General features: G+C 40.9%; 1 protein-coding gene across 1 annotated transcript in view; it reads left to right on the top strand.

Moving 5' to 3' along the window:
* The window catches only part of SNX10 (sorting nexin 10), a 55,410-nt gene extending 30,473 nt beyond the window's left edge, over window positions 1-24,937 (top strand). The window contains exons 3-7 of the mRNA XM_074984597.1: window positions 7,136-7,222; window positions 10,039-10,139; window positions 11,843-11,941; window positions 23,192-23,407; window positions 23,828-24,937. Coding sequence (XP_074840698.1) covers window positions 7,136-7,222; window positions 10,039-10,139; window positions 11,843-11,941; window positions 23,192-23,407; window positions 23,828-23,909 — 585 coding nt within the window. The 3' untranslated portion in view covers window positions 23,910-24,937. The remainder of the gene's footprint in view (window positions 1-7,135; window positions 7,223-10,038; window positions 10,140-11,842; window positions 11,942-23,191; window positions 23,408-23,827) is intronic.
* The last annotated feature ends 805 nt before the right edge of the window (window positions 24,938-25,742 follow it).

The following is a 25,742-nucleotide window of genomic DNA, read 5'->3' as shown; positions in this document are numbered from 1 at the left end:
ATCATAGGTCTGTTGACTTCAGTGTCACTGTGCCAGTTTACACTGCTGAGAATATGGCTTTAAGAGTATGGTCTCTGATGCTCTGCATTGTGCCATTGACAGCTGTGTAAAATTCTACCAGATCAGAATAATGGTGTGTTACATCCACTTTACACTGGTGTTCAAAGCTAAACAAGGTGCAGGGCAATGGAGAATCAGGTCCTGAATGTTTCTCTGGTGCTGAAAAAGGAAATGGAAACTCCATGAAAACAGTTGTTCCATGTGATGAGTTATTTAATCCAGACCACAAATATCTCTTTGCACAAATTCTTTTTCAGTCTGAATTTCTGGTTTCCTGTCATGGATGTCACAATTCTGTAATATCCACTTGTTTATGTAGTCAGCTGGTTGGTGCTGGGAGTATGTGGTGTGTGTGTGTGGATTGGGAGAAGGAAGAAAATTAGTTGAGGAAATCAGTCTTTTCCAGTATCTGCAGGTTGGGCATAGATGTAGTCTTGGCAGATCACTGTATTAGTACTTCTTGGTTTCTGATAAGCATAAATTTTTCGATAAACAACACTGAGTTCAGAATTCTGGGCCCAACTCTCAGTAAATATCTCTAAACTGATGCAATTCTCTGCTTCCTGTTCTTCCCCTGCCCCTCAAAAGAACACCTAAAAGGGATTTTCTTTGCTTTGTTTCCATATGTAATTAGAGCATTTCCAAAGTGTTTTATCACCACACATGCAGGCATAGGACATAGTTGGTTCTCCATCTTAGGTTGTGTCCACACTACGAGATAAAATTGAATTTATTAATATTGATTTTGTAACTCTGGAATTAATCAGTTGGTTTTTCACTATCCTCACCTTGCCGTGTGCTCCTCACAGAGTCGACTTACTGCTGCCACACTCAACGGGCAAACATTGACAGTTGCAGTAGTGCATTGTGGGAACCTGTCCCACATTTCCCTCATTCATCCCTGTAGCATTCTGGGTAAGCTCGCTGGTCTTTGGCATCTTCCTACATTGCATTTCCCTCATTCCCCTCCCGTGGTAGGCAAATGTCCATTTTTTCCCCATTGGAAGGAAGGAAAAGCAGGGCGTCCACAGAGACGGCAAAAAAAGGACGGAAGTCTGTCTTCTATAACTGAATTCTCAACTGGCCATCCACTGACTGTCCCCCCTCCTGTGCTTGCATCTGATCCCTGCAAATAATTCAGGGACCCTGAAAAGCTAGAAGAATGAGATGATAGGAAAGTTTTTGACAAAAGAGAGTTGTTGAGGGAAGAGTCTTGGGCTTTGCAGTGCACTTTAAGGCTTCTGTGCACAGGCTGTGTTCTCAACTGGCCATCCACCGAGTGTACGCCCTCAAGTGATAGCATCCGATCCCTGAAAATAACACAGGGCCAGATTGTCTTTTCAAAGTTAGGAGAAAGAGGATAGAAAAGTCTAGGGGAAAAAAAGATCTCTGTCTTTCCTCTTCACCACACAGATACTGCGAACCCATGGGGTGGCAGTGAAATCTCATACACTGAACTTATAGTGAAAACAGGAATCTCAACTGGCCCTCTACCCTTTTTTGGCCGGGGTGTGTGTGTGTGTGTGTCAAAGCATGAAGACAGAGAGGAAATGTTAGGAAAGAGATTTTATAACAAATATCAAAGCAGCAGTTGTCTGCAATGGACAGCAAGCCCCCCAGAATATTTTTGGCAGAGGGGGTACTGCGGTCTGCGGCTTCAGAGCTGGTTGAAATAATTGAAGTAGCCCCCCAGAATATCTTAGCCATCAGGGAGACTTTCCCCCTGTGGCAGCAAGCCCCACAGGCCCCTGGCTAAGGGCGTGAGGGGGTTTCAGTGGGGGGGTCAGTTGTATTAGTGCCCCCTCCCGAATATCTTAGTCACTGGGGGAGACTTCCCCCTGGTGGCAGAAAGCCCCACTGGTCCCTTGCTAAGGGTGGGGGTTTCAGTGGGGGGGCAGTTGAATTAGTCCCCTCTGAATATCTTAGACATAGGGGGAGACTTCCCCCCCCCCCCCCCCAGCAGAAGCAAGCACCATGTATCTTAGCCACCAGGGAGAATTCCCCCCACTAGCAACAAGTCCCCATGTATCTTAGCTGCTGGGGGAGACTTCCCTCCACCCACCAGTGGCAGCAAGGTCCAGAAAATCTTTCTCACCCTTGGAGCCCTAACCACATGGATGCTAGGACATGGTACTTCCTGGCAGCATGGTCAGCACCGAATGGCAGGCAGGCAAGTCCTTTTATTGGGTTGTGGGCTACCCGTGTAATATGGCTGAGCATGAAAAAGACCCTGATTGTGTGGTGCCTGTGGGGGATGGAGGGTAAACCTCTCAGAAGTTTTTTGGTCTCTTATACAAGCATGACTCCCACAACAGCCTTGCTGCCATGTGGTGCAGTGGGGCAGCAGCTGACACCAGGCAGGGTAGAAGAAAATACCAAGTGTAGAGACAGATCCATGAACGCCATTCTGGGGCTATTTGTAATGGATAGATGCGCTCACAGTGCTAACAGCAAAGAAAGAAAAAGGAAGAAAGAGAGGCATTTTTCAGGCTCTCATACAAACACAGGCTTCCTGGTCCCAATTTGAAATTCACAGTCTTCCAGTAACCTAATTCCTGTGCACTTGGAGAGCAGCAGCCAGAGCAGAGCACTGAGGGGCATTGTGGGTTACATACGGGACATCTCTAGAAGCTAATAAATTCAATTTTAAGATGTGGCACTTCCACACAGGCCTGCAATCGAACTTTTGAATTTGAGCTTGACGCTATACCCATCAGGTACCAATGATATTGATATTCGTGCTCTTTAAATTGAGCTAATGGTATTTACAGTGAAGGCAGTCAGGTGGTAATATCGAGCTAACTGTCTTAAATTCAAATTTATCTTGTTGTATAGACACAGCCTTAGAGGCTTGTCTAACACAGTTTTTCTCTGATTTTACTCAACTGAAAAAAATGATGTAGTAAAATGAGTGCAACTCCTTAGTGTGGATGAAGTTACTGTGGTATTTACAGAAATGTTTATATCAGTGTAGCTTGTTTTTGTACAAACACACACATAAGCATCTTTATACCAGTATAACTGTCCACACTTGAAACTAGGGACTTTAGTTAAACAGAAATTAAAAGGTACAGTGACTAAAGTAAAATCCCTGCAAGCTGCATGGAAACTTTTCAAAGACACCATAATAGAAGCCCAATATAAATGTATACACCAAATTAAAACAACATAAGACTCAAAAGAGAGCCGCCATGGCTTGGCTTAACCATTTAAATGAAGCAGTGAGATATAAAAAGGCATCTTTAAAAAGTAGAAGTTAAAGCCTAGTGAGGATAATAGAAAGGAACATAAAGACTGCCAAATTAAATGTAAAAACGTGATAAGAAAAGTCAAAAAGGAGTTTGAAGAACAGCTAGCCAAAAACTCAAAAAGCAATACCAAAATGTTTAAGTACCTCAGAAGCAGGAAGCCTGCTAAAGAACCAGTGGGGCTCCTAAACAATAGAGGTACAAAAGGGGCACTCAAAGATGACAAAGTCATTGCGGAGAAACTCAGTGAATTCTTTGCTTTGGTCTTCATGACTGAGGACGTTGGTGAGATTCCCAAACCTGAGCCATCCTTTGTAGGTGACAAATCCTGAGGAATTGTCCAAGATTCGGGAATCACTATAGGAGGTTTTGGAACCGATTGGTAAAGTTAACAGTTACAAGTCACTGGGACCAGATGGCATTTACCCAAGAGTTCTGAAAGAATTCATGTGGAATTACAGAACTGTTAACTGCGGTTTGTTACCTATCCTTTAAATCAGCTTCTGTACCCAGTGACTGGAAGATAGCTAAAGTAACACCAATACTTAAAAAGGGCTTTAGAGGCGATCCTGGCAATTACAGACCAGTAAGTCTAACATCATTACCGAGCAAATTAGTTGAAACCATAGTAAAGTATAAAATTGTCAGACACATAGAAGAACATAATATGTTGGGCGAAAGTCAGCATGGTTTATGTAAAGGGAAATCATGTCTTACTAATCTATTAGAGTTCTTTGAAGGGGTCAACAAACACATGAATAAAGAGGATCCATTAGATATAGTGTACTTGGATTTCCAGAAAGCCTTTTTCAAGGTCTCTCACCAAAGGCTCTTACGTAAATTAAGTTGTCATGGATAAGAGGGAAGATCCTTGCATGGACTGAGAGCTGGTTAAAAGGCAGGAAATAGGGGGTAGGAATAAACACTACATTTTCAGAATGAAGGAGGATAACTAGTGGTGTTCCCCAAGGGTCTGTCTTAGGACCAATCCTATTCAACTTATTCATAAATGATCTGGAGAAAGGGGTAAACTTTGAGGTGGCAAAGTTTGCAGATGACACTAAACTGATCAAGATAGTTCAGACCAAAGCAGACTGTGAAGAACTTCAAAAGGATCTCTCAATCCTGAGTGACTGGGCAACAAAATGGCAAATTGGAAAAAATAACCTGAATTATACATGCAGTGTGATATGGGCTAAGCTAGCTGTAACTCAACAGGAAAGAGATCTTGGAGTCTTTGTGGATGGTTCTCTGAAAACATCCATGCAGTGTGAAGCGGCAGTCAAAAAAGCAAACAGAACTTGAGGAATCATTAAAAAAGGGATAGATAATAAGATGGAGAATATCTTATTGCCCTTATATAAAACCATGGTATGCCCACATCTCGAATACTGTGTACGGATGTGGTCTTCTCGTATGGAAAAAGATATATTGGCATTAGAAAAGGTTCAAAAAAGGGCAACTAAAATGATTAGGAGTTTGGAATGGGTCCCATATGAAGAGAGCTTAAAGAGACTAGGACTCTTCAGCTTAGAAAAAAGGAGACTAAGGGGGGACATGATAGAGGTATATAAAATTGAGTAGTGCGTAGAAAGCGAACAAGGAAAGATTACTTACTTGTTCTCATATCAGAACTAGAGGGCACCAAATGAAATTAATGGGCAGAAGGTTTAAAACAAATAAAAGGAAGTTTTTCTTCACACAGTACATAGTCAACCTGTGGAACTCCTGCCAGAGGAGGGTGTGAAGGTTAGGACTATAACAGGGTTTCAAAAGAGCTAGATAAATTCATGGAGGTTAGATGCATTAATGACTGTTGGGCAGGATGGGTAAGGAATGGTGTCCCTAGCTTCTGTTTGTCAGAGTCTGGAGATGGATGGCAGGAGAGAGTTTGCTTGATCAAGTTCAGTATGCTCCCTCTGGGGCACCTAGTGTTGGCCACAGCCAGCAGACCGGATACTGGTCTGGATGGACCTTTGGTCTCACCCAGTATGGCTGTTCTCATGTTCTTATATTCTTAATCATTGCTAGAAGGATGTGTAGAGAAGCGCTTAATGAATTCCTATCCAGTGTTTCCTCTTTATTTAGGACCCTTCTCTGGGGAAATTATTCGGTTCACTAACTATCCTGCAGAAGTTGAACTGGGTTATTAAATTACCCTACGAACACATTAGACAGGCACACTGCCAAATATTTGTACTGTAAAGGAACTATTGTAATATTCACAAATTAATTTAGGGGTCGATATGCCAGTTTCCTTAAAGTGATGTCACATCCACCACAGATGTTAGGTAAGAGTGTCTGCATTTCTTCAGTCTCATACAGCTATTATTAGCAGTACTTATCTATAGTGCAGTATTGCCCAAAGGCCTGAGTCCTGACTGGGAATCCATTCTGCTGCGTCTTCTATAATTACTGAGTTATATAATGGTCCATTTCCCAAGACAGCTAAGCGATCTTAGGGGGCGTGTGTCCCTTATTCCCTTGGGCCAATGCACTGTACCACCGGTTCCTGTTTGTAGGGATAAATGGAGTCTAAAGAGCCACTGTATATTCAGGTGGATGGGTACATGAGGGAGTATGTGCTGTGACAGGTGTAGACCTCTCCTCACAGAGAAACTGACTTTTGAAAGCAAAATTTCTCTCCTTGTGCTCCTCCTGGTGTGGATCATGAAGAGATGATGTAGCCCAGTGTTTCTCAACCTTTTTGTGTAATATACCCCTTTAAAAAATAAGTACCCCCAGACTCCTTCTCTTGTGTACCCACCCCTAAGGGTATATGTACCACCGATTGAGAAACGTGATCCTAAGGTAATCTGAGATCTTGAAACAAGTGCCATTCAACCCTTCCAGATTACTGTAGCCTTTACAGGAGTCAGATTTGTTTTGCATGCCACCAAGATACACCTCACTTAAAACCTGCTTACTTACAAAAACATGCAAAAATATCACAGAAGGCTACTACTGAAAACTTGCTGACTTTCTAACATCTTATTATGAAATAAAAGAATTTGAAGAGAAATACTGTAGTTACATTTCAGCGTAAGGCGTACCAATAAGTAGAAACAAGTAATTGTCTGAATGAACATTTAAATTGTATTGACTTTACTAGTGTTTTGTACGTAGCCTGTTGTAAAACTAGGCAAATATCTAGATGAGTTGATGTACCCCCTGGAAGATCTCGGTTTTCCCCAAGGTTACACGTACCCCTGATTGAGAAGAAACACTGATCTAGCTGGTAGGAAAGAGTCAATTCCTGTTTCCTAAGGCTGGTGTTAAGCATTTCTAGAAATAAATTTCAGAGATCTTGATTGTGAAAATAAGTGGGTTTTTTTTTTTTTTAAAGGAAAATTGCAGAGTGGTGAGGAAATGTAGATCCAATAGTATGCTGATAAAATATAATAATCATATTCTGTACCATGGAATATTCTTGTAGAGCCCTCTTTTGTTTAATGGAATGATAAATATTTAAAAATATGGTTGCACAACTATTTTTAATTGGTGATTTACAAGTTAGTTAATCAGTGTGCTGCCACTCAGATCATTGAGCTCCCATGAACATAGTGTCTTCAAAAATCTACCATTATTATTTCATTTGAAAAATTCCCTTTTTGGTCAGCTGTGTGGCAAGTTGTTTCCCGAACGTGTCTGTAATTCAGATGATTCATTGTTTTTTGCTTCTTTTAAGGGATTGCAACATTTGATAAAACAGCAGTTCAGCTTTTAGTCTGAACACATTCATTAATGAAACAGCAAAGCAATCAAAGACACTTTCAGGCTCTGTTCTTGTTCGAAAACTAATTGCTTGATTTATTATGCATTTACAGGAATTCGTAACTGTCCTGGTACGGGACCCTAGGATACAAAAGGAAGATTCTTGGCATTCATATGTAGACTATGAGATATTTATTCATGTAAGTATAAAGATAACAGTAAAAATACCTTGTGTTTATGTAGCACATTCTGTTTAAGGCTGGGATCACTTCAGAAATATTAATGTCAAGCCTTACAACATCAGCATTGGCAGGCATTATGCTCCTTTTACAGATGGGGAAACAAAGTAATGGATAAAGTGACTTTCCCAAAGTCATGCAACCAATTGGTGACAGAGCTGGGAATTCAATCACGACATGCAGCAGTTCACATTTGTGTGCTCCAATATGCTCTGTTCCTCTGACCAGCACTATTTGTGGTTCTAATCCTCAATGAAAAGATTGCTGTAGCAGACTTTGCATGGTCACTGGTCTTTTCACAGAAGGAAGAAACTGATTTCAAGCTTCCATGGTTGTGCAACTCTTTTCAGGTGTTTACTTCAGAAGCAAAATTCCTGAAGTTGTTTTATCTGCCAAGTTGCTTGATTGTCATAACTGTGTCAATGTTCAGTGTGGCTAGACATTTATATTGTGCCAAGCTCTGTGGTATCTGGAGAGTTTAAATGTTTTTCTTAATGCTTATCATATTAATGTAATGCAGTCTAACGAGGTTACATATGAAATTGTGATTTTTATCTTATCCTAAATCTGTCATACATGTATTTATTCCTCTATTGCCATATTTTTGGTAGAAATGTTGAAGGGATTGTAATAGTTTCCTCAGTCTTGACCCTGAGATTGTTACTCACAGTATGCAACATATCTTCCACACCCGCAAGGGCTGGCAAGATTACTAGGGCCAGCCTATTACTGTTTGAATTGCAAAGTGCCCCCTACAATACAGAGTACCAGAGAAGTATGGACCATTTTGGGTAGAAAAAATAAATTCCATCTTATGTCACACATTGAGGCTGAACTCTGGGGCAGTCCATTGTTGAAAATTTACCAAAAATCTAGTAATGACGACAGACTGAATGCATAAGAGGATAGTTTGGGACTCTCATTTGATCTTAGAGGTTTAGTTTATGCTATTCCAATTACTCCAACCATATCTTATCCAGCTGCATGCCATTACCTGCAGCATAAACCTATCTTGAAAGACCTAGGTGGCCCTGTTATGTTGGAAGCACCAGAGACTCCAGAATTGTTGCAGTTACTGAGACCGCTCCATGGTTCACCCAACCGGTTCCAGCTTGTTACCACTTCCTGGCCCAAAAACCCTCCTTAAGTTAGGTTGCTTGTGACAAGCATTGAACAAAGATTTGTATATATTCTTGAACCTTGGCCAATGGAGAAATGCCTTGCAAAACATTAACACATTTACTACGGGTCTACCCCATTTATGCTTATAGAACAGAAAATTCTATTTAGTTAACTCTGATCCCTACACAGGTTACATGCATGAACTTTACCAAAAGAAACTGCTTTTGGAGATGTGGGTCTCCCAGTGTTCAGATGTGTTGGGATTGTCCCAGGAAACAATCCTTTGGGCTTGAAGTAGGCAGAAGGATTATGGTGATAATGGATATCTCCTTAAAAACTGCTTTCCAGAACAGTGGTTGGAATAAATCCCGCCATCTTGGAAAGCCTCCACCTCAAGGAAAACTTGGCTCTCTACAGCAACACTGTAGCTAAACAACTTTCTTTGTTTAGGTGGCAGAGCAGTCTGCCTCCTGGGGTAGAAGCTTGGCTGGCCAACTTGGCTGACCTGGCAGCTAAGAGCAGGGGACATTTTTAGGAAGAGGGACCTCACCTAGATTTGGTCTGACATTTTAGAAGTCTTTAATTCATACCCAATGGAAAAGGAGATAACACTGCTCTCCTCTCCTTCCCTGCTCTGTTGCCGTCCCTTATTTTCCTCTTTATTCCTTCTTTTTTTTTTTTTGCAGGGTAGGGGTGGAGAAATATAAATGAAAAAATTTTGTATATTTAGTTAGCTATCGAGGTGACAGTTTAAGAACATCAAGTCATATGATTACTAAATAAAGCTACGAGCCTGTCAGCACTTACTACATGTGTGTGTGGGGGGGAGGGGGAGAGGAAAGCACCATGTTAGTAAAGGCAAACAGTCAAATAACTGGTAATGGAGGGCCCAGTCATTACAATTGCTTTTCCCTGTGTAGGAAGTAATCATGCTAGTCCTGTTGATTTAACTGGGACTGTGCACTGGGGGAAGCACATGTACAGGAGTAAATGTTTGCAGGGTCATGACCAGAGCTATTTTAAAAAAAAACAAAACAAAAAACTTTTTTTGAGTGCAAAAATTTGTGTTTTCTGTTGCAAATAATTTTCTGACAAACTTTTTGATCTGCTCTAATTGACGACATAATTCATCTGGTCATTCTGTGCTTTTAGAACAATATGAAGAAAAATGTGTTCCCTAAGAATTTAGAAACTGATCCTAATCTGGTACAAGATACTTATACAGATAGAACACTAAACTGAATACAAGTCAGTCCTTCAATTTTCAGGAACGGAATTCTCAACACATTTTTTTGGATTCAAGTATCTATGCTGCATTCTTAAGTCTAAAGGATTTACAAGTAAAGTGGTTCTCCGGGCTTGTCTATACTTACTGGAAGATCAACGCACTGCAGTAGATCTTCCAGAGTTTGAAATTGTGCATCTGGTGAAGATGCAGCAAAATCGACCTCTCTGGGCTCGGTCATTGACGCCTGTACTCCACGCTATCATGTTGAGTCAGGGACATCAACGTGAGAATAAAGGGGCTCGGACTTCACCAGGGACATAAGTTGATTCTGATACGTCAATTCTAGCTGCACAAATGCCATAGCTAGAATTGCGTGTCTGAAATCAACTTGTTTTCCTAGTATAGACTTACCCTTATTTCCCAACAGACAAATAGCATGTGTTTCACAAGGAAAACTTCTTGTGTTAGACGACGCTTTCGAGAATTTGTATGGCTTCGGCAGAGACTTCAGAAGAATGCTGTGCTAATGTGAGTGGCTGGTTTTTAAAAGTATCTTCTTCCGTCAAATACAAGTTGAATACTCTGCAGATGACATGCGCAGGATAAGGTTTTGTCTGTTCTGAATTGTTACTACAGAATCATATAAATTACAGTTGGGAAAACATTTAGCCCATTTGCTTCGTACCCTACTAGTGTTTAACTCGGTCTCCGCAATGTAGTTTCTAGTGCTTTGCAGGTATGTCCATAGGGTAATACAACACCTGGGGCTGGCTTGACTTCCGGGAATGAAAAATTACAGTGTAGATGTTCAGGTTTAGGCTGGAACAAGTGTTCCCTGTAACCCAAGTTCTTGAGTGGCCACCCAGAAGAGATTCAAGTGCCACCAGCTGATTAGCAGAGCACCCACAGCTAGCAGCATGTTTCTCTACCGGTGGTGCACAGAATACAAAATGTATTCTGCCCATGGATGGAAAAAAATTAGTGGGAACACTGGCTAGAACCATTTCAGGGTTCCAGAACTTTGGTTCCAGCCTGAGTCTGAATGCTTACACAGCAGTTTCTCAGCTGGGAGCCTGAGCCCAAGTCAGCTGATATGAGCCAGCTACAAAGTTTATCGCTATGTAGACTAGAGGTCAGCAACCCCCAGCACTGGTGCCAAGTGTGGCACATGAGCCAGTTTTCATTGGCATGTGAGGTGGGAGCTCTCTTCCTGCTCCTCCTCCTACATGCAGCTTGCTCAAAGCCATGCCGCCTGTGGATTAACAAAAGACCGGCTAATGCCACCAGTTACCATCTGAACAGCAGAGCTCTGCATCTTTATTTATTTATTAATGCAGATGTTGTAAGTAGGACTATTAGTGACTTTAAAAAGTATCATCAGCTCTCGGACCATACATAGAAGTCAAAAGGTTAAATTTCGGCACTCCTCTATGGGAAGGTTGCTGACCCCTGGTGTAGATGTACCCTGTCTGGCCTGGAATTAAACTCTCATGCAATAGGGCTTCCTCCATTACCTTTTGGCAGTTATTCACCAAATCTAGTAATGCTTAACACATTTAATCTTTGTATTTTGTTACATACCGGTTTGAAGAGCTAGTGTTTTAGATAAACTTTTAAGGATGACAAAAATGCAAATGACACTACTCTAAATTTTCCTGACAGTTGTTGTCATGGGGTGTAGGTATCTACATACCTCGTTTCTCATGGTTCTTGTCACTGAGGTACCTGGGTACCTCCCAAAATGATAGCTTGTACATAAAGATACATTTATCTCTCTTTCCTTCATTCAGCAGAAAATGGCTTTGCTGTATATATGTCCAATATTTTTTTTGCTTTTACCTGTTGCTGTAACTCATCCTCCTAAAATTTAAAATTTTGTTGCCAATTCATATGATTTTATTGAAAATCTACATATTTTTGTTCTCCCCTCAAAATTCCAGCAAAGTGATTAATATTAAAATTTGAGTTTACATTTTAAGAAGTGTCTGTCTCTCATGTCTCTAGGTAAAAGCTTGAAAATGAGACCCTGAAAGAGGGGGGGAAAACCAGCAAATAATAACCCCAAATTCCTTATTTTCAAAATTGCATTACTTCTGTCAAGCTCATGATTTGTTGAGGCCACATTGATGCTTTTTGAATGCTAAGGATTGACAATACTGGTACTTGCATAAATTATTTTTTTCTCTGAGCCACTAATTTTTGGTTTTAACTCTGTATTTAATTTTTTAAAGCCAATTACCTGAACTTCCATCTAAAAATCCCTTTTTTAATATGAATAATCCCCACCATGTGGACCTTCGTCGGCAGGGCCTACAAGAATTCCTTGAGAAGTAAGTACTGCATCTTTGTTTTTTTATTATTTAATGAAGGCACTAATTTGCTGTTACACATCTCATCTCCTATGCATGAGAGCCATCTTGTGGCCAACATTATCTATTGCACTTCTACATTACCTCTGTCTCTCATTGACTTTTTCCGATATTCTCACTTCAGATGAACAACTATTGCAATAGAATTTCACCTGAAATTCTGCACATTTCAGTTTATTAGAAATGGGCATTTTTAAAGCATCACACTGTTTAAATCGTTTCATGGCCTTATTTTCGTTGAAAATGCTCCTCTGGCAAATTGTTAGCTTTCAAGAATGCATTAGTGTGGGTTGACCGTGGCAAGGAAACTACTGCTAACACCTTTCTAGCAAGCTCTGCTTAAGCACAGTCTACACTACAGAGATCCTTAAAAGTTCTTCCAGAAGATATCTTCTGAAATAACTCCTTTCAAAAGAGTGCGTCCACACACAAAAAAGTGGATCAAAAGATTGAGCTGCTCTTTTGATAGAGTGTCCACACAGCCCTTACTCTTTTGAAAGAATGGGCCAGGAATCGAAAAATCTGGCGCCATGAGGACTTATTTCTCTTTTGAAAGAAGGGCCCTGTGGAGAGTCTAAACACGTTTTCTTTCAAAGGAAGCTTTCAAAAGGGGGCGCTCTTCCTGAAACATGAGTGGAAAAGAGCTTTCGAAAGGAGTGCCACATTCTTTTGGTTTACTGTCGAAAGAATGTTTTTTGTGCATAGACGCTCTGTGGGATCTTTCAAAAGAGCCCTCTTCTTATGAAAAACCTTTCGAAAGAACTTGCTAGTGTAGATGCGGCCAGTGGGCTTGAGGAAAATCTCTGCAATAATGAATCTTAAAAGAAGTCCTTCTAGTACTACAGCTGGTTCAGTTAAGATGGGATTAACATGTATGTTGGCGTCCCCTAATGTAGCTAAGGCAGTCTTGCAGGTGGCCTAATTTTTACCACTGTACCAAATAAGCTCGATTTCAGCAAATGTAATTACAACAGTGGTCGAAAGAATCTTCTCCCAGCACTCCTTCATCTGAACTGGTGAGAACACTGGCAGAAGTTTTTGGTGAATTTCCCCAGTGTAAACCTGGACAGCAGAACCAGGCATTGTGTCGTCTTGCAAGGGACATGGTGAGCGAAAGGTTTAATTATATAATTAGAGATATGCATCTCCTAGAGCTGGAAGGGACCGTGGGAGGTCATTTAGTCCAGTCCCCTACCCTCTTAGCAGGACTGAACACCATCCCTGGCATCTCTTTGTTGCAGTTCCTAAATGGCCGCCTCCAAGGATTGAGCTCACAACCGTGAGTTTAGCAGGCCAATGCTCAAACCACTGAGCTGTTTCTCCCCCATTCTGCTATGAAATTGAAATCTACCTGTCTCATAGAGCTGGAAGGGACCTTCAGAGGTCACTGAGTCCAGTCCTGTGCCCTCACCACAGGCCCTATCAACCATCCCTGACAGGTTTCATGTTAATCTATTTGCCCCAGATGCCTAAATGGCCCCATCAAAGGCTGAACTCTCAACCTTAGGTTTAGCAGGCTAGTGCTCAACCCACTGAGGTATCCCTCAAGGTTGTTTTAAGAGATGGGCCAAAAATTTTTTAAAGTAGTCTGCTAGGCTGAGGTCCAGCCAGAGCTGGAAAAAGTGTTTAAGAGTTTTTTCTCGTGATATTAGCTCAAGCATTCTGGCTGTTTAATAATGCTTGGTTCTTATACAATGCTTTTTGTGTGTCAAAGTCCACATGCTTTACAAAGGAGAGGTCAGTATCATTATCTGTACTTTACAGCTGGGGAAACTGAGATACGGTGACCTGCCTAACATGATCAAGCTGCTAGCTGCAGAGCTGGGAATAGAACTCAGGTACCATGAGTTGTAGTCCAACATTCTAGCTGCTAGACCAGCCATGTTAATGCTCTTTATCACTAGCAGTCATGTTTGTACCATCTTGTGGCCTTTTCTTGCCCTTTTTAAAATGTTCTACCATTGCTGTCACTGGTGCAATTCCATTCCCTGTTGCAGTAGTGGGAGCATGAGTGAAGTCAAGCTGCTACCAGCCACCAGCAATGTAACTTTGGTTTTGTTTAGAGCTACTTTGAGCATGGTTAGATGACCTGAGAGTTTTAGAATGCCGATCAACTTAGCCTCTATTAGCATGGAGCTGTACCAGCAGTAGCAAAGGCAGGAATTCTTAACAATATTACTTTGCCTTTTGGCACATGTTCTTCCTGACCTGTGTCATGTAGCTTTGACTCTGTCAAAAACTGACAACTGGGCGTGTGACTGTAGTGATCTCATTAGTCATATCGGCAACAAACTTATGTGATCCTGCATAGAATCATGTCCAGTCTTTATAGGCCAGGACTTTGGTCACGACTCTGCTCAAAAGTCCATGATACTAATGCAGAAAATGGAGGATCTAGGGATTTCCCTCAACCTTGTTGATTTAAAAAACAAATCCAAGTAGGGAGTAAAGAGGGGCCAGAGAGAGCCTATGGTTGTTCATGTACCCATGTTTGAGCTCTTGACCTCCTCTCTACTGTGATGTGAATAATTGTTATTTTTAAAGATACTCTAATTTTAAAATGAAACTTGTAGAAATGTTGGGTCAGCCCGGACTGCCCAATGGTGACTTATTACAGGACCTAAAATATTTCCATCCAGTAGTTTCTAGAAATGACATTAAAACAGAGATGTACTTTCTTTCAGCTTTTTGGACACCAGGAGTTTAACTGAGTGTTGTGATAGGAGACCAAGCATTTCAGCTGACGTCTATCGCTCTAAGAATGTTAAAATGTTTGGTGTACAGCACATCAAAGTTCTTAAACTGGGTTTTTCCTGTTACAATAATGATTGAAATGCTTGGGCTTCAGTGCTGCATGAGAGGGGCCACCATTCTCCCATACAGAGTCGGCCGAAGGGGAAAGCTAAACTTTAAAAGGAGTTTTAAATATACAGTAGTGCCTCAATTTACATGAGGGTTGTGTTCCCATGCACCCCCACATGGCTCAAATTTCACATAAGTCAGGGGGAGGCTTTTTTCCCCTGGCAGAATGCATGTTCTGCAGCTGGAGCTCCTTTGGAAAGGTAAGTCCTAGGGTTGTGGGAGCAGTTGGGGAGGGTTAAGCCTGGTGGTGGGTTGGGGCCATGGAAGGGGGGAGGAGGGTTAAGCCTGGGGTGAGTTAGGGCTGCAGAGGGGCAGGGGGTATAGCTGAGCTAGAGCCACACACAGCAGGGGGGTGGTTGAACTGGTGTGGGGGTTGAGCGAGAGCCACACGTGGGGGTGGTGAGCTGGGCTGCTGACCAGAGATGGGGGAGATTGAGCTGGCGCTGCGCGTAGAGTGGGGGTTGAGCTGGTACTGCATGTTAGGGGTTGTGAGCTGGCGGGGGTTTTGAACTGGTGTGTGCAGGGGGGGTTTTGCTGGAGCCAGCGCTGGTCGCAGGGGGTGAGCGAGACCGGGCAAGGGTTGAGCCAGGGCCGGGGGGGAAGCAGGATTAATTCGAATTAATGCAAGTTAAGTACAACTTGAAATTTGTGCATTTTGAGGATTTACTAAATAGAGAGACAGGTATGCAAGTGTGAACTGGTTTGACATTGACACCCTGTGCTGCTGCCTTCTGCTGGGTGGAATGTCAGATATCCCTGTTGGTAAAATGGTATCTTTTGATTTGGTGGTGGTGGTTGTTGGGTGCGGTTGTTTGTGTTTGTTTTGGAACAAAATGTCATAAATGCAACTTTGAGTAAAGAACTTATGCAACTCCTTGACAAGTGTGAAATCTGCATAATTCCAGCCCTGGGTCACTGTAAATTTTTTCTCGTATGACACGTGCTCCAACAATTTAAAATAGTAGCACTGATGTATGGTTAATCTGGGGCCTTTCAAATTCCTTTCCTTTCCTTTTATATACACTTATAGACTTTTTATGACATTGTTTAGTACACTCATCCCTCGCTATATGAGCACAATTGGTTCCCAAATTTCTGTTTGTAGGTGAAAACTCGTAAGAGGGACACTAAATTACCATTAAAATACATGTAAAAGTCTCTGATTGGTTCCTGGTGCTCCTAACTCAGCAAAGGAGTGGCGGCAGGTGGTGCTGCTTTTGAAAGGTAAGTGAACCTTGGATTGTGGGGGAGGGGTTGGAGAGGGTTAAAGGCTGGGGGCAGTTTGGGACCCTGATCAGGGAGGTAGAGTTAAAACCTGGTGGCAGGTTGGGTCCGTCGGGTGGACGGACGGGCGGGCAGGTGGATGGACAGACGGTTGGGTCCGTCAGATGGGCAGGGGTAGGGTCAGGCTGTGGCGGGTTGGGTGTGCGGGGCCGGCGGGGGGTTCAGGCTGCGGCGGGTTGGGTGTGCGGGGCCAGAAGGGGGTTCAGGCTGCGGTGGGTTGGGTGTGCAGGGCCAGAAGGGGGTTCAGGCTGCGGTGGTTCGGGGCCGCATAGCTGGCGGGGGGGTCAGGCTGTGGCGGATTGAAGCCTCAGGGCAGGGGGAAGGCTCATATTAGAGGGGGATGGTCACTCATCTAGTGAACAAAGGTAAGTAAATGTGTCTCTGTTTAAGCGAGTACTTGTAAGTAAAGTACTCATTTAATGAGGGACTAGTGTACTTTTGGTTTATATTCTGGGTCGCACAGTACCTGTAGCACAGAGCCCACAGCAGCTCCCCTGGGCTACCAGACTGTGCATATGTAAGTGGCTTCTTCCTGAGGGAGACAGAACATTCTTTGAGGCAGGAAAGTAGTACTTCCACAGATGCTCAGCCCTTATCCAGCTCCATGTAGCAGTTTAGTGCCTTCTGTATTCCAGGGGGAACAGTAAGGGAAAGCAGTTGAGGAGAAATTCAAAGGGACCGTACAGACCAAAACAGTGAAGGTGAGCTATTAGGGCAGAATGACACCCCTCTACCCCATGCACACATTGGTGTTTGCTTACAGGAGTGAGCTAAATGGGGGTCCAAAGCCAAATGTGCAAACCAACTTGAGGCAGATGGGCTCCTGGGTAAAACTTTCAAACCCCGTCTCGCTGAGTCCTGGCTCCTAAGTCTCTTTGGAAAATGGGACTTAAGTTCCTAAATGACATTGTTACTTTTGGAAAAGTTAACCCACCAACCCCTAGCTCTTTTCTGATTTTCCCCCTTCGCCATCTCTTTAGGAAAATTATTGCACCAGCTCCCAGGACACCCACAGAACACAGAGGTGTGGGGAGCTGGTGGGGAAAGGAGGCTCATTGGCATGAGGTGTCTGTGCCCCACCCTTGAAACACTCTGTACTACCCAGCTGGAGAGTGGATGTGGAGCTCTGTCCCCCAATTCACACACCACCTTGATGATTAGTTAGCTCTACAGCTAGTTACTTAATCACGTGGAAATTCAGCAGTTCTTCCTGCAGCATACGTCAAGGCTAGGATTTTGGCCCCCAATTTTGAAACAAAAATAAAGCATTACAGTTCACGTTGGAAGCTGGGATTGGATGAATGTGGCTTTATCATATATTCCTAGCACTGGTCCTGCCAGTCTTATAGGTAATTATCATTTTGATTGTCAAAAGAATTACAGAAGTCAGTCCTTGTTACTGTCAAGGTCAGTGTTTGAGAATTCTGCCTGCATTAGCTGGATGTCAGTTTTCCGATTTTTGCAGTAATACGTTGCTTTTTGGGATGAGTAAGACTATCTTTTATTAATGCTAAGTTTTGTTAGACTCTCTTCATTGTTACACTTTTGTTTAGCAGAAAACTTAATTTTGGAGCCTAAAACAACCTAGACATAATTTACATTCCTAAATAAAGACTACCATTCTGAGCTGTTTGTACTTCACTCTCACTTTGCACTGGTGTAAATGACTACACTGTGTACAAGGCAGTGATGAACCAAGCCAGTGACTTCATGTAAGGTTTATTTACCCTCTGTGCGCGCGCTCTGTGTGTGTGTGTTTTTAAAAAAAAAAAAAAAAAAAAAAAAGAAGAAAAAGAGAGAGAGAGAGAGAGGAAATATAGGAAATTTTGCAATGGAGAAAATAGGACTTTATCTGTATTTCCCATTTCACTGTTGGAATCTGTGTGTTCAATAGAGGGCACCAGAACACAGGCTGTGATCAGTTGTTTCATATAGGTTTTATTTTTCCCTGCTCATGATCTGATGTAAATGGGCAAGTAAATTTGCTGAAAACAAAATCAAGAGTTCCACATACATTCAAGTGTGCATCTGTCATTGTATTAGGTTACAGTAGATACAGGAAATCTTTAGTTAGGATTAAGTTGTACTGTTCAGCCATATGCTGTTCTCCTCCAGAACAGTGTATAATATACCTAATAAAATCACACTGAGGAAAACCAGATTTTGGCCTTTGTCCAAATAAGAAACAACACATGTTTTTGCCTTCTCTAAATGTTCTCTCTTTAGCTTGGGAGAGGGAACGTTCCTCTTGTACAATCCAGCATTGCCTCAAAAGCTATCTGCTTTCTCTTGCGTATCAATTGGCATTTTATAAGAGTCGTGCTTGGGTCTAATTTTAAGGGCCAATCCAAAACTAACTAGACTGTTACTGACCTAACTCCATCTCAAACTTGAGAGTGTCCAGTCATTTTCATAACTGACCTGACCCTTAGAGTCAGGCCTTGCCCAGTTGCAAGGTGAGTCCTAGAGTGGCAGGAGCCAGAGCTAACATAGCAGCGGGGCTGGAGTGCTGCAGACAGACTCAGGTGTTTCTGCCATTCACAAACCTGGCCCACAGCCGCTTCCTCCTCTGCAGCTGCCTCAAGAAGCCCAGGATTTCCAAAGTCCTGGTGGAACCTCAGTTTCCCAAAACCAGAGCAGCCATGTGGCAGGATGGATCCATTGCCGTGCCAGCATGGGGCAGTTCCCCTTCTTTCTCCCACTGCCAACTCCTTTATGGCGGGTTGGGACCCGGGCCTGTGGGCAATGCAGGTAGGGTACCCTTCTGCTGCTAGTACCCTGCAGACCTCCATGCAGAGCAGCAGGAGTGAGGTGCCAGGGATGCAGTGCCTGGTATGGGGACCCTGCTAGCTATGTTGTGCCTTTTTTGTTCATACCTGAACTGCACTGTGCGTGTGTGTGTGTGTGTGTATCTTAAGCAGGGAAACAGCTGATGTGAACATAGTGCCCCATCTAATGGTGGTGGCAGCAGCTCCACCAGTCATTCGTCCACATAGACAAAGGACTGTTTACCACCCTCCTGATGTGCTTGTGACCCTGTGCCTGCTCCCAGTCTGCTCAGGTCTGAATCCAACTTAATCATGTCAACTCATTTTCAACCTCAAACTCACCTGAACTCAGCATCGATAGTTATGTCCTATCAGGTTTGAGTTGGGTTGCAAGAGTCTGTTTTACACTCTCTCTTTTTGTAAACATCTAGATCGGGGTAAGGAAACGTCTTACGTTGGGCTCAACTTTTTGTCCCTGCAATCAGCAGGGCCTCCCAACCTGTCTAACGTAATTGGAACCGATGGAAATTCCAGTTATGTTGGTATGAAGAAAACCCTTGCGGCACGTGTAAGGAGGTTAGTCTGTAGAATGTAAAACTTTATAATTTTCAATACACATACATAAAAACAGTAGCATTTAAACATTTTTAATGAGCTGGATTAGCCTGAGGCCCAGCAGTGATCATGTTGTGCCCCCCCTCCCCTATGAAATTTCACACTCCCTCAAGAGGGACCACCCCCCACTTTGCACACCCTGACCTAGGCAATTTTTTAAATCATTCTTACAAACAAAGATTCTCAACAAATGAAAAAGAATGTGTGTCTTAAATTCAAACCTAGGGGCTGCCTCTGCAAATGCTCTCTCCTGTAGGCTATTTGTAGGCCGGAGTAACGGTTACTCTTTCAGGGAACGGTTTGCCAGATTAGGGCCTGTCCTAGGTGTTCAATCAGTTTCTTTTCAGGAGATACTAATCAGCACAAGCTGTGGCTTTTTATAAATAAATGGTGTGGGCCAGATTTGGATTTCATTTACTGTCGATTCTCACCCAAACAGCTGGGCTCAGAGTCAGTTCCTGTGTTGGTACTTGCAATAATGAACAGACTGGTATTCCTTGAACATGGGGATAACTGCTGATGTCCTAAAAATTGTACACATGGTCAGTCTGTGCTAAAGCACCCTAACTTATATGTTACCTTACCCTACCTCCCCTACTTCTTCTCCTGCCTCATTGTTTGTTTCCTCTACATAGGTCTTCTCTTTGAGACTGTAAGCTCTCAGGGACAGGGACTGTCACTTTCTGCATGCTTGTACAGCACCCACCACTGTGAGGCCACAGCCTCGTTGAGGGCCTTGAGTGCTACCCTGGTAATAAATATGAATAATGGCTGACAGCATGTATGTACTCGTTTGGGAGGTCTGAATAGTTTGAACATAAAAAATGAAATGCTAGAAATGGATAGCACAGATATAGTATTTGTCATTTTGATTACTTTCAATTACATCCTTCAAGCTATGTAAATAGTGCAGAAGGAAAAAAGCAAAAGTTGTAACTTCTCAATTAAAGAGTAGACAAGGCATTCTGAGGACATACCTAGGTGAAGAGGGCTTCTATAACGGCTCACATGCTGACTTACAATGTTAGTAAAGAGCTCTAAATGTTTTTCCTTACAGGTGTGCTATATGTGATTTGATGAACAGCTTTCTCTACTTCTTTCTTGTTCTGTTTGTTCATTAATTTAACCTCCAGATGGCACTATTAAGCAGAAGAGAAAATAACTGTGAAATAATCAGTCAAATATAAAGTAAAATTGGAAATTGAATTATAGCTGCTGGAAAAGCACAGTAGCCTTGAGGTTCTGATCAACCTGCACTCTTACTACTTTTGTTTGCTGTTCCCATGTGTTAGGTTACCAGCAAGTTAATAATCGTGCTGCAGCAGTTCAAGGCTTAGTAGAATTGCACTGGACATGAAATAAAGCTAAAATGAATTTGTGTCCAATATCATTGACATTAGTGCTCATTACTTCTGTGGCGTTAAAGCCTCAAACCAGCTAAAATCAATTTTAAAGATTACCCATTATTTTATAAAGAAAATAAAATACATTTCAAACAGCAACAAAGCTGTAAGTGTAGCATAATCTCATGAACAGTTAGTTACTTGCGTTTTAGCCTGGGTGGCAGAAAGCCACTGAAGGTACAGTACAGAAAAATCCTGAGGGAAACTAAAGCTTAGGCACATTGAATGGGCTGGCTTTTAACTACATTACTCTGAATTAGAAATGCAGATTTTAGCATTGCAGAAATCTGAATCTCCTCATTTTTGTTTGTTTTAAAATCTGGAATGTAAACTCTAGTAAGATTTATTTTAAGGAAACAAAACAACAAAAGGAATGAATTTATTCTTCAGAGTTTACACTACATATCTATATTTATTGTGTGGAATGATGGGGGATTTTTCTCCCCTTTTTGTTTCATGATTGTTTCATTTGTTGTTTGGGATTTTGCATTGACCAAGAGTGGCCAATGACTGATGGCTTTTCAAACTGTATTCATGAAGCGATTGCTGTTGAGGAGGAAAGTGTGTGGATTTGTAAGTCCTGTGGCTTGATTCATTTTTGTACTATATTAGGTGAGTACTTCTGGGTTCTTGAGAAGTTGTTTTAAATATACCATGCAATAATAATTTGTAGGCATGGCTATTGAGATGTCTGTTAAGAAACTTATTGGTGGATTTATCAAGATAACATCTGGGTTTTATTTAATATTTTAAAATGTGCTTATCTTGAACAATAGCAGAAGTGGTCTTTATTGCAGCCCCACTCTCTCTGATTCAGTTTCCCATGGAGTGTGATAGATCATTATGGAGCACTGCTGTAAACTTATCAATTTAAAGGGTGGGTGGGTGTGTCCATACATTAGCCTCAATGTTGCAATTGTATATAGATTTCTTCTCATGTTTCTTTGTTCTTAGCTAAAGACAGAAATACTTCAATATATTACATTTCTTAAGCATTACCACTATGCTGGTCATAATACAGAAGAGGTTTCAAAATTAATTTATATTTCAAATGTTAAAGTCCAAACATGGTGCATCTTGGAAGAACCTGTCTGTCGTACACATCATGCATTTATAATACAACTGATGTTTATTAATTTATTTTGCTTTCACTCGTTCTTATGTTGTTGTCTTATATCCAATTGTATTCAGATAATGTTGCCAAATAAAATAATTAAATAGAAAAGATAACTGGTAACTAAACCCTAACCTACATATTTGTAAGTAGGCAAATGTTAATTCTGAACAGTTCTGGCTTGCTTAAATATAATAGGGTATATTAATTGCTGCTGCAATAGGCCCTTATTTTGCAAATGCTGAATATTCCCACTGAATTCAAAAAGACCAGCCCCATGAGTAAAGCTGCACTGCACATCAGCATTTTGTACGAATGGGTCCTTATAGTCTGATGCTAATCATCTTAGAATAGTCTATGTTGTACAATTCATTACTTATACGAATATTGTAGGAGTGTTGCATTTTCAGAGTAGCAAAGTTAGTGCTTAGTTTTCAGTTCTTTGTCGAGTAACTCTAACTTTCCAATTTTTAAAAATATATTGCCTTTGGAATACATGGTTAATGTGATTAAACATGTTATGCTAAGTGGGATGTGAAGATTCATTTTCATAAATATAAACTGCAATCGAAAATAAGTTTTCTAAAAGCAGCTAAATGAAGAGTGTGATCAAAATTTACTAAAAGCATTTTACAAGCTGATGTAAATCTGCGTACATCAATGGCAATTTTACTCTCCCTTAAATATATATACATTTGTAAAAGCATAAATATGTGCTCCTAGTGTTGCTCACAGATATTTCCAAGTCCTGACTCTTTGTGCTTCTAAACTCCTTTATCTTCTTCCACTCTTCCAAGAGAAATCAGGCAATAAAGATCTTGAAGTATGTTACTATTTTTAAAAATCTATAGACAATGCTTGATAGAGGACCAGATTTCCATAACTGCATGTGCCTTTGCCCCCTTCACAATCATTGACCCACATGGTAATAACAGATGTTTAAATGGAAGAAATTTAAATGGAAGTTATTCTTAACAGATGTTCTTAACTACTAGCTTCATGTCTTTACTCACCTAAAATTCCAGATAATGTAATAAAAAGGTAACACGCACCTAATCATTTTATTACGTGCAAATTAGCATTCTGAAGCTAATTTGGGACTCATTTAAGAGCAGGAGCCCACTGAGAAATTGTTCTAGTAATTATGTGTTTTTCTTTTCTAAAGGATCCTACAAAATGCATTATTGCTTTCGGACAGTAGACTTCACCTCTTCTTACAGTCTCAGCTGAGTCCAGAAGATATCGAGGCTTGTGTATCTGGACAGACAAAATATTCTGTTGCTGATGCAATTCACAAGTTTGCCTCTTTGAAACGACGTTTTCCTGTTGAAGATGAAGAGAAAAAAAGAGGGGAGAATGATGCCGAGTCTGATTCAGAAAGGTTATTTTCTTATTTCCTTACAGTCTGATATACATAAATATATACATACATAGACTCCACTTTTTGTTGATGTAATACTAAGATAATGAAAAAATTAATTGACTGAGATTTTATTGAGCTGTGACAGCTCATCATAGAAGTCTTCACACACACCTCCACACTGAATTAATGAATGCAGTAGAAATTCAATTATCTGCATTCTGATTATGTGAATTTCATTTAGTCAGACTTGAATTATTCGCGTTTAAATTATCTTGCTAAAAAATATCCAACTGCACTCCAAATGGCTAATTAAAAGTCCAAATTTCCTGTCTCTCTTTGTGACTGGAGATAATTAAAGTTCTCCTCTGTTACTCAGGCTTTGAGTGTGTTGTGAAAACCAATTTCCTTTCTTTATTTTTTTTCTCCCCTTCTCTGTAGTTCATCCTCCGGGCTTGGACACAGTAGCGATGACAGCATTTCACATGGATGTAAAGCAAGCACAGTCCCTGAAGAATCCTGAAAAATCATTTGTATATTGCCAGCCTAAGACCTGCAAAATAATGTCCCTTCTCAATTTTTGATCCATTGCTTTGAAACCATTTTTGTTACTTTTTAAAATGTTCTGATTTATTTTTACATGTTTCCTATTACATTTATGAAGCCGATAAATATTGGGCAAATTGTGTTCTGTTGCCAAATATGGCTGATAGAATACTTCCCTGGTGACAATGTAATTTAGATCTTAAAAAATAAAGGTATTTTACATTAGTTTAAAAGCTGTGTATCAAATGAAAATACACTCAAAGCAGCTTTGTGTACTTTATACCAGAGAAGTTTGACTCTAAACCTGAAGTCACATAGACAACAGAGTATTAACTTTTTAAAATACTGGGGTGACTTGAGGAAAACAGAATCTGTAGTATTTGCTTCTGACATTGAAGAAAGGCTGAGAGAAGATAAGCTATTTCTTCAATGTTCATGGAAAACTTGCTCTTCTCACATGCAAGAGTCAGAGTGCAACATTTTCAAACATAGGTGCCTAAAGTTACACATGTAAGTAAACGTGACATGTTTTCCAGGGGTGCAGAAAATCTTCAGTTCTCATGGAAGGTAGTGGGAGTTATGGGTGCTTCATCCCTGGGAAAATGATGCATAAAATCTGGCTCCACTGAACTCAATGGGAGTCTTGCCCTGATTTTGACGGAGCTAACATTTCACACTTGGTACTGTATCTAACTTTAAGGACCTATGTTTGAAAATATTAGCTAGTGTTTTAGGTTAACATTTAAATGAACTGAAGAGATCTTTCCAAAAGGATGATAATCAGATAATCAGAGAGATAACACACATTGTTCTAATACAGAATTCTAAGAAATTGGCTCCACACTGGAATAACTGGAGTTTCTAATTTCACTTTTACTGTAACAATATACATTGAAATATTGAGTTTTTAATCAATGGCAGGCTTGAACACAACCTGTTAACCACAAACATTTCATATAATCTACTTCTCCCTTTATAGTAGCATGTATGAGGTGCTTTGTCTTAGAGCCTGTCAGTAGAAAATGTTTCAGTGGTTGTGTATGTTTGATCTTTAACTGCTATTGAAGAAAAGGCTAATCCTGTTCCCCTTGAATTGTGCAACTCCCATAGATTCCAGTGCTGCAATTTCAGGTTCAGTATGGATTTTGTCTCTTATATAGTTATTGTGACTAGTACTTTTTAACCTGTGAATTACAGAAACAATATATAATCAATTGGCCAGCTAATAAAAGTTAGTCTGGATTTTTTTTTTTTTTTAAAAGCACACAGATGGGAATCTGTATCATTTTAGAAAGCAGTGTTTTAACAGTTTAAGAAGATTTCTTAGGGAACTACTCTGAACAAGTTTTGTCTTTATGGTAGCACTTTCATAAGATAAATACCTGTTTCTTTTGCTCAGTTTTGTGGAATTGTACAAATATATTTAGTCACATCTCTGCTTGTGTGTAAAATGGACAACAGTATACATATAACATCAATAACATTCGTTAAAGCAACAAGTTATCACAGCAAGCTAATTTGAAGATAGTTGCTTCTATAAAGTGCAGACTTCTCTTTGGAAGATGTTGCCTCATTGGTAGACTTATTATTTAGTAAGGCTGCCCATAACATCTGTGGAAAAATCTTGAACAAAAACTGAGAACTGGAATAATTTTTACAGATGGAAATTACCATTTTGTTTACCATGCCATTGGGTTTTTGAGGGGCATTTAGTTTTTGTCCTTTGTTTTGTTGTTTAATGTTGAACCAGGTCATTGAATGCACTTTACACTTTGTGGCCTGCTTACACACATCCTGACTCTCTAAAAGT

The sequence above is a fragment of the Carettochelys insculpta genome, chromosome 2, assembly GCF_033958435.1.
Source record: "Carettochelys insculpta isolate YL-2023 chromosome 2, ASM3395843v1, whole genome shotgun sequence".
In the NCBI taxonomy this organism is placed as follows: domain Eukaryota; kingdom Metazoa; phylum Chordata; order Testudines; family Carettochelyidae; genus Carettochelys; species Carettochelys insculpta.
The sequence above is the reverse complement of the archived record's forward strand: the minus strand, read 5'-3'. Positions and strand labels throughout refer to the sequence as shown.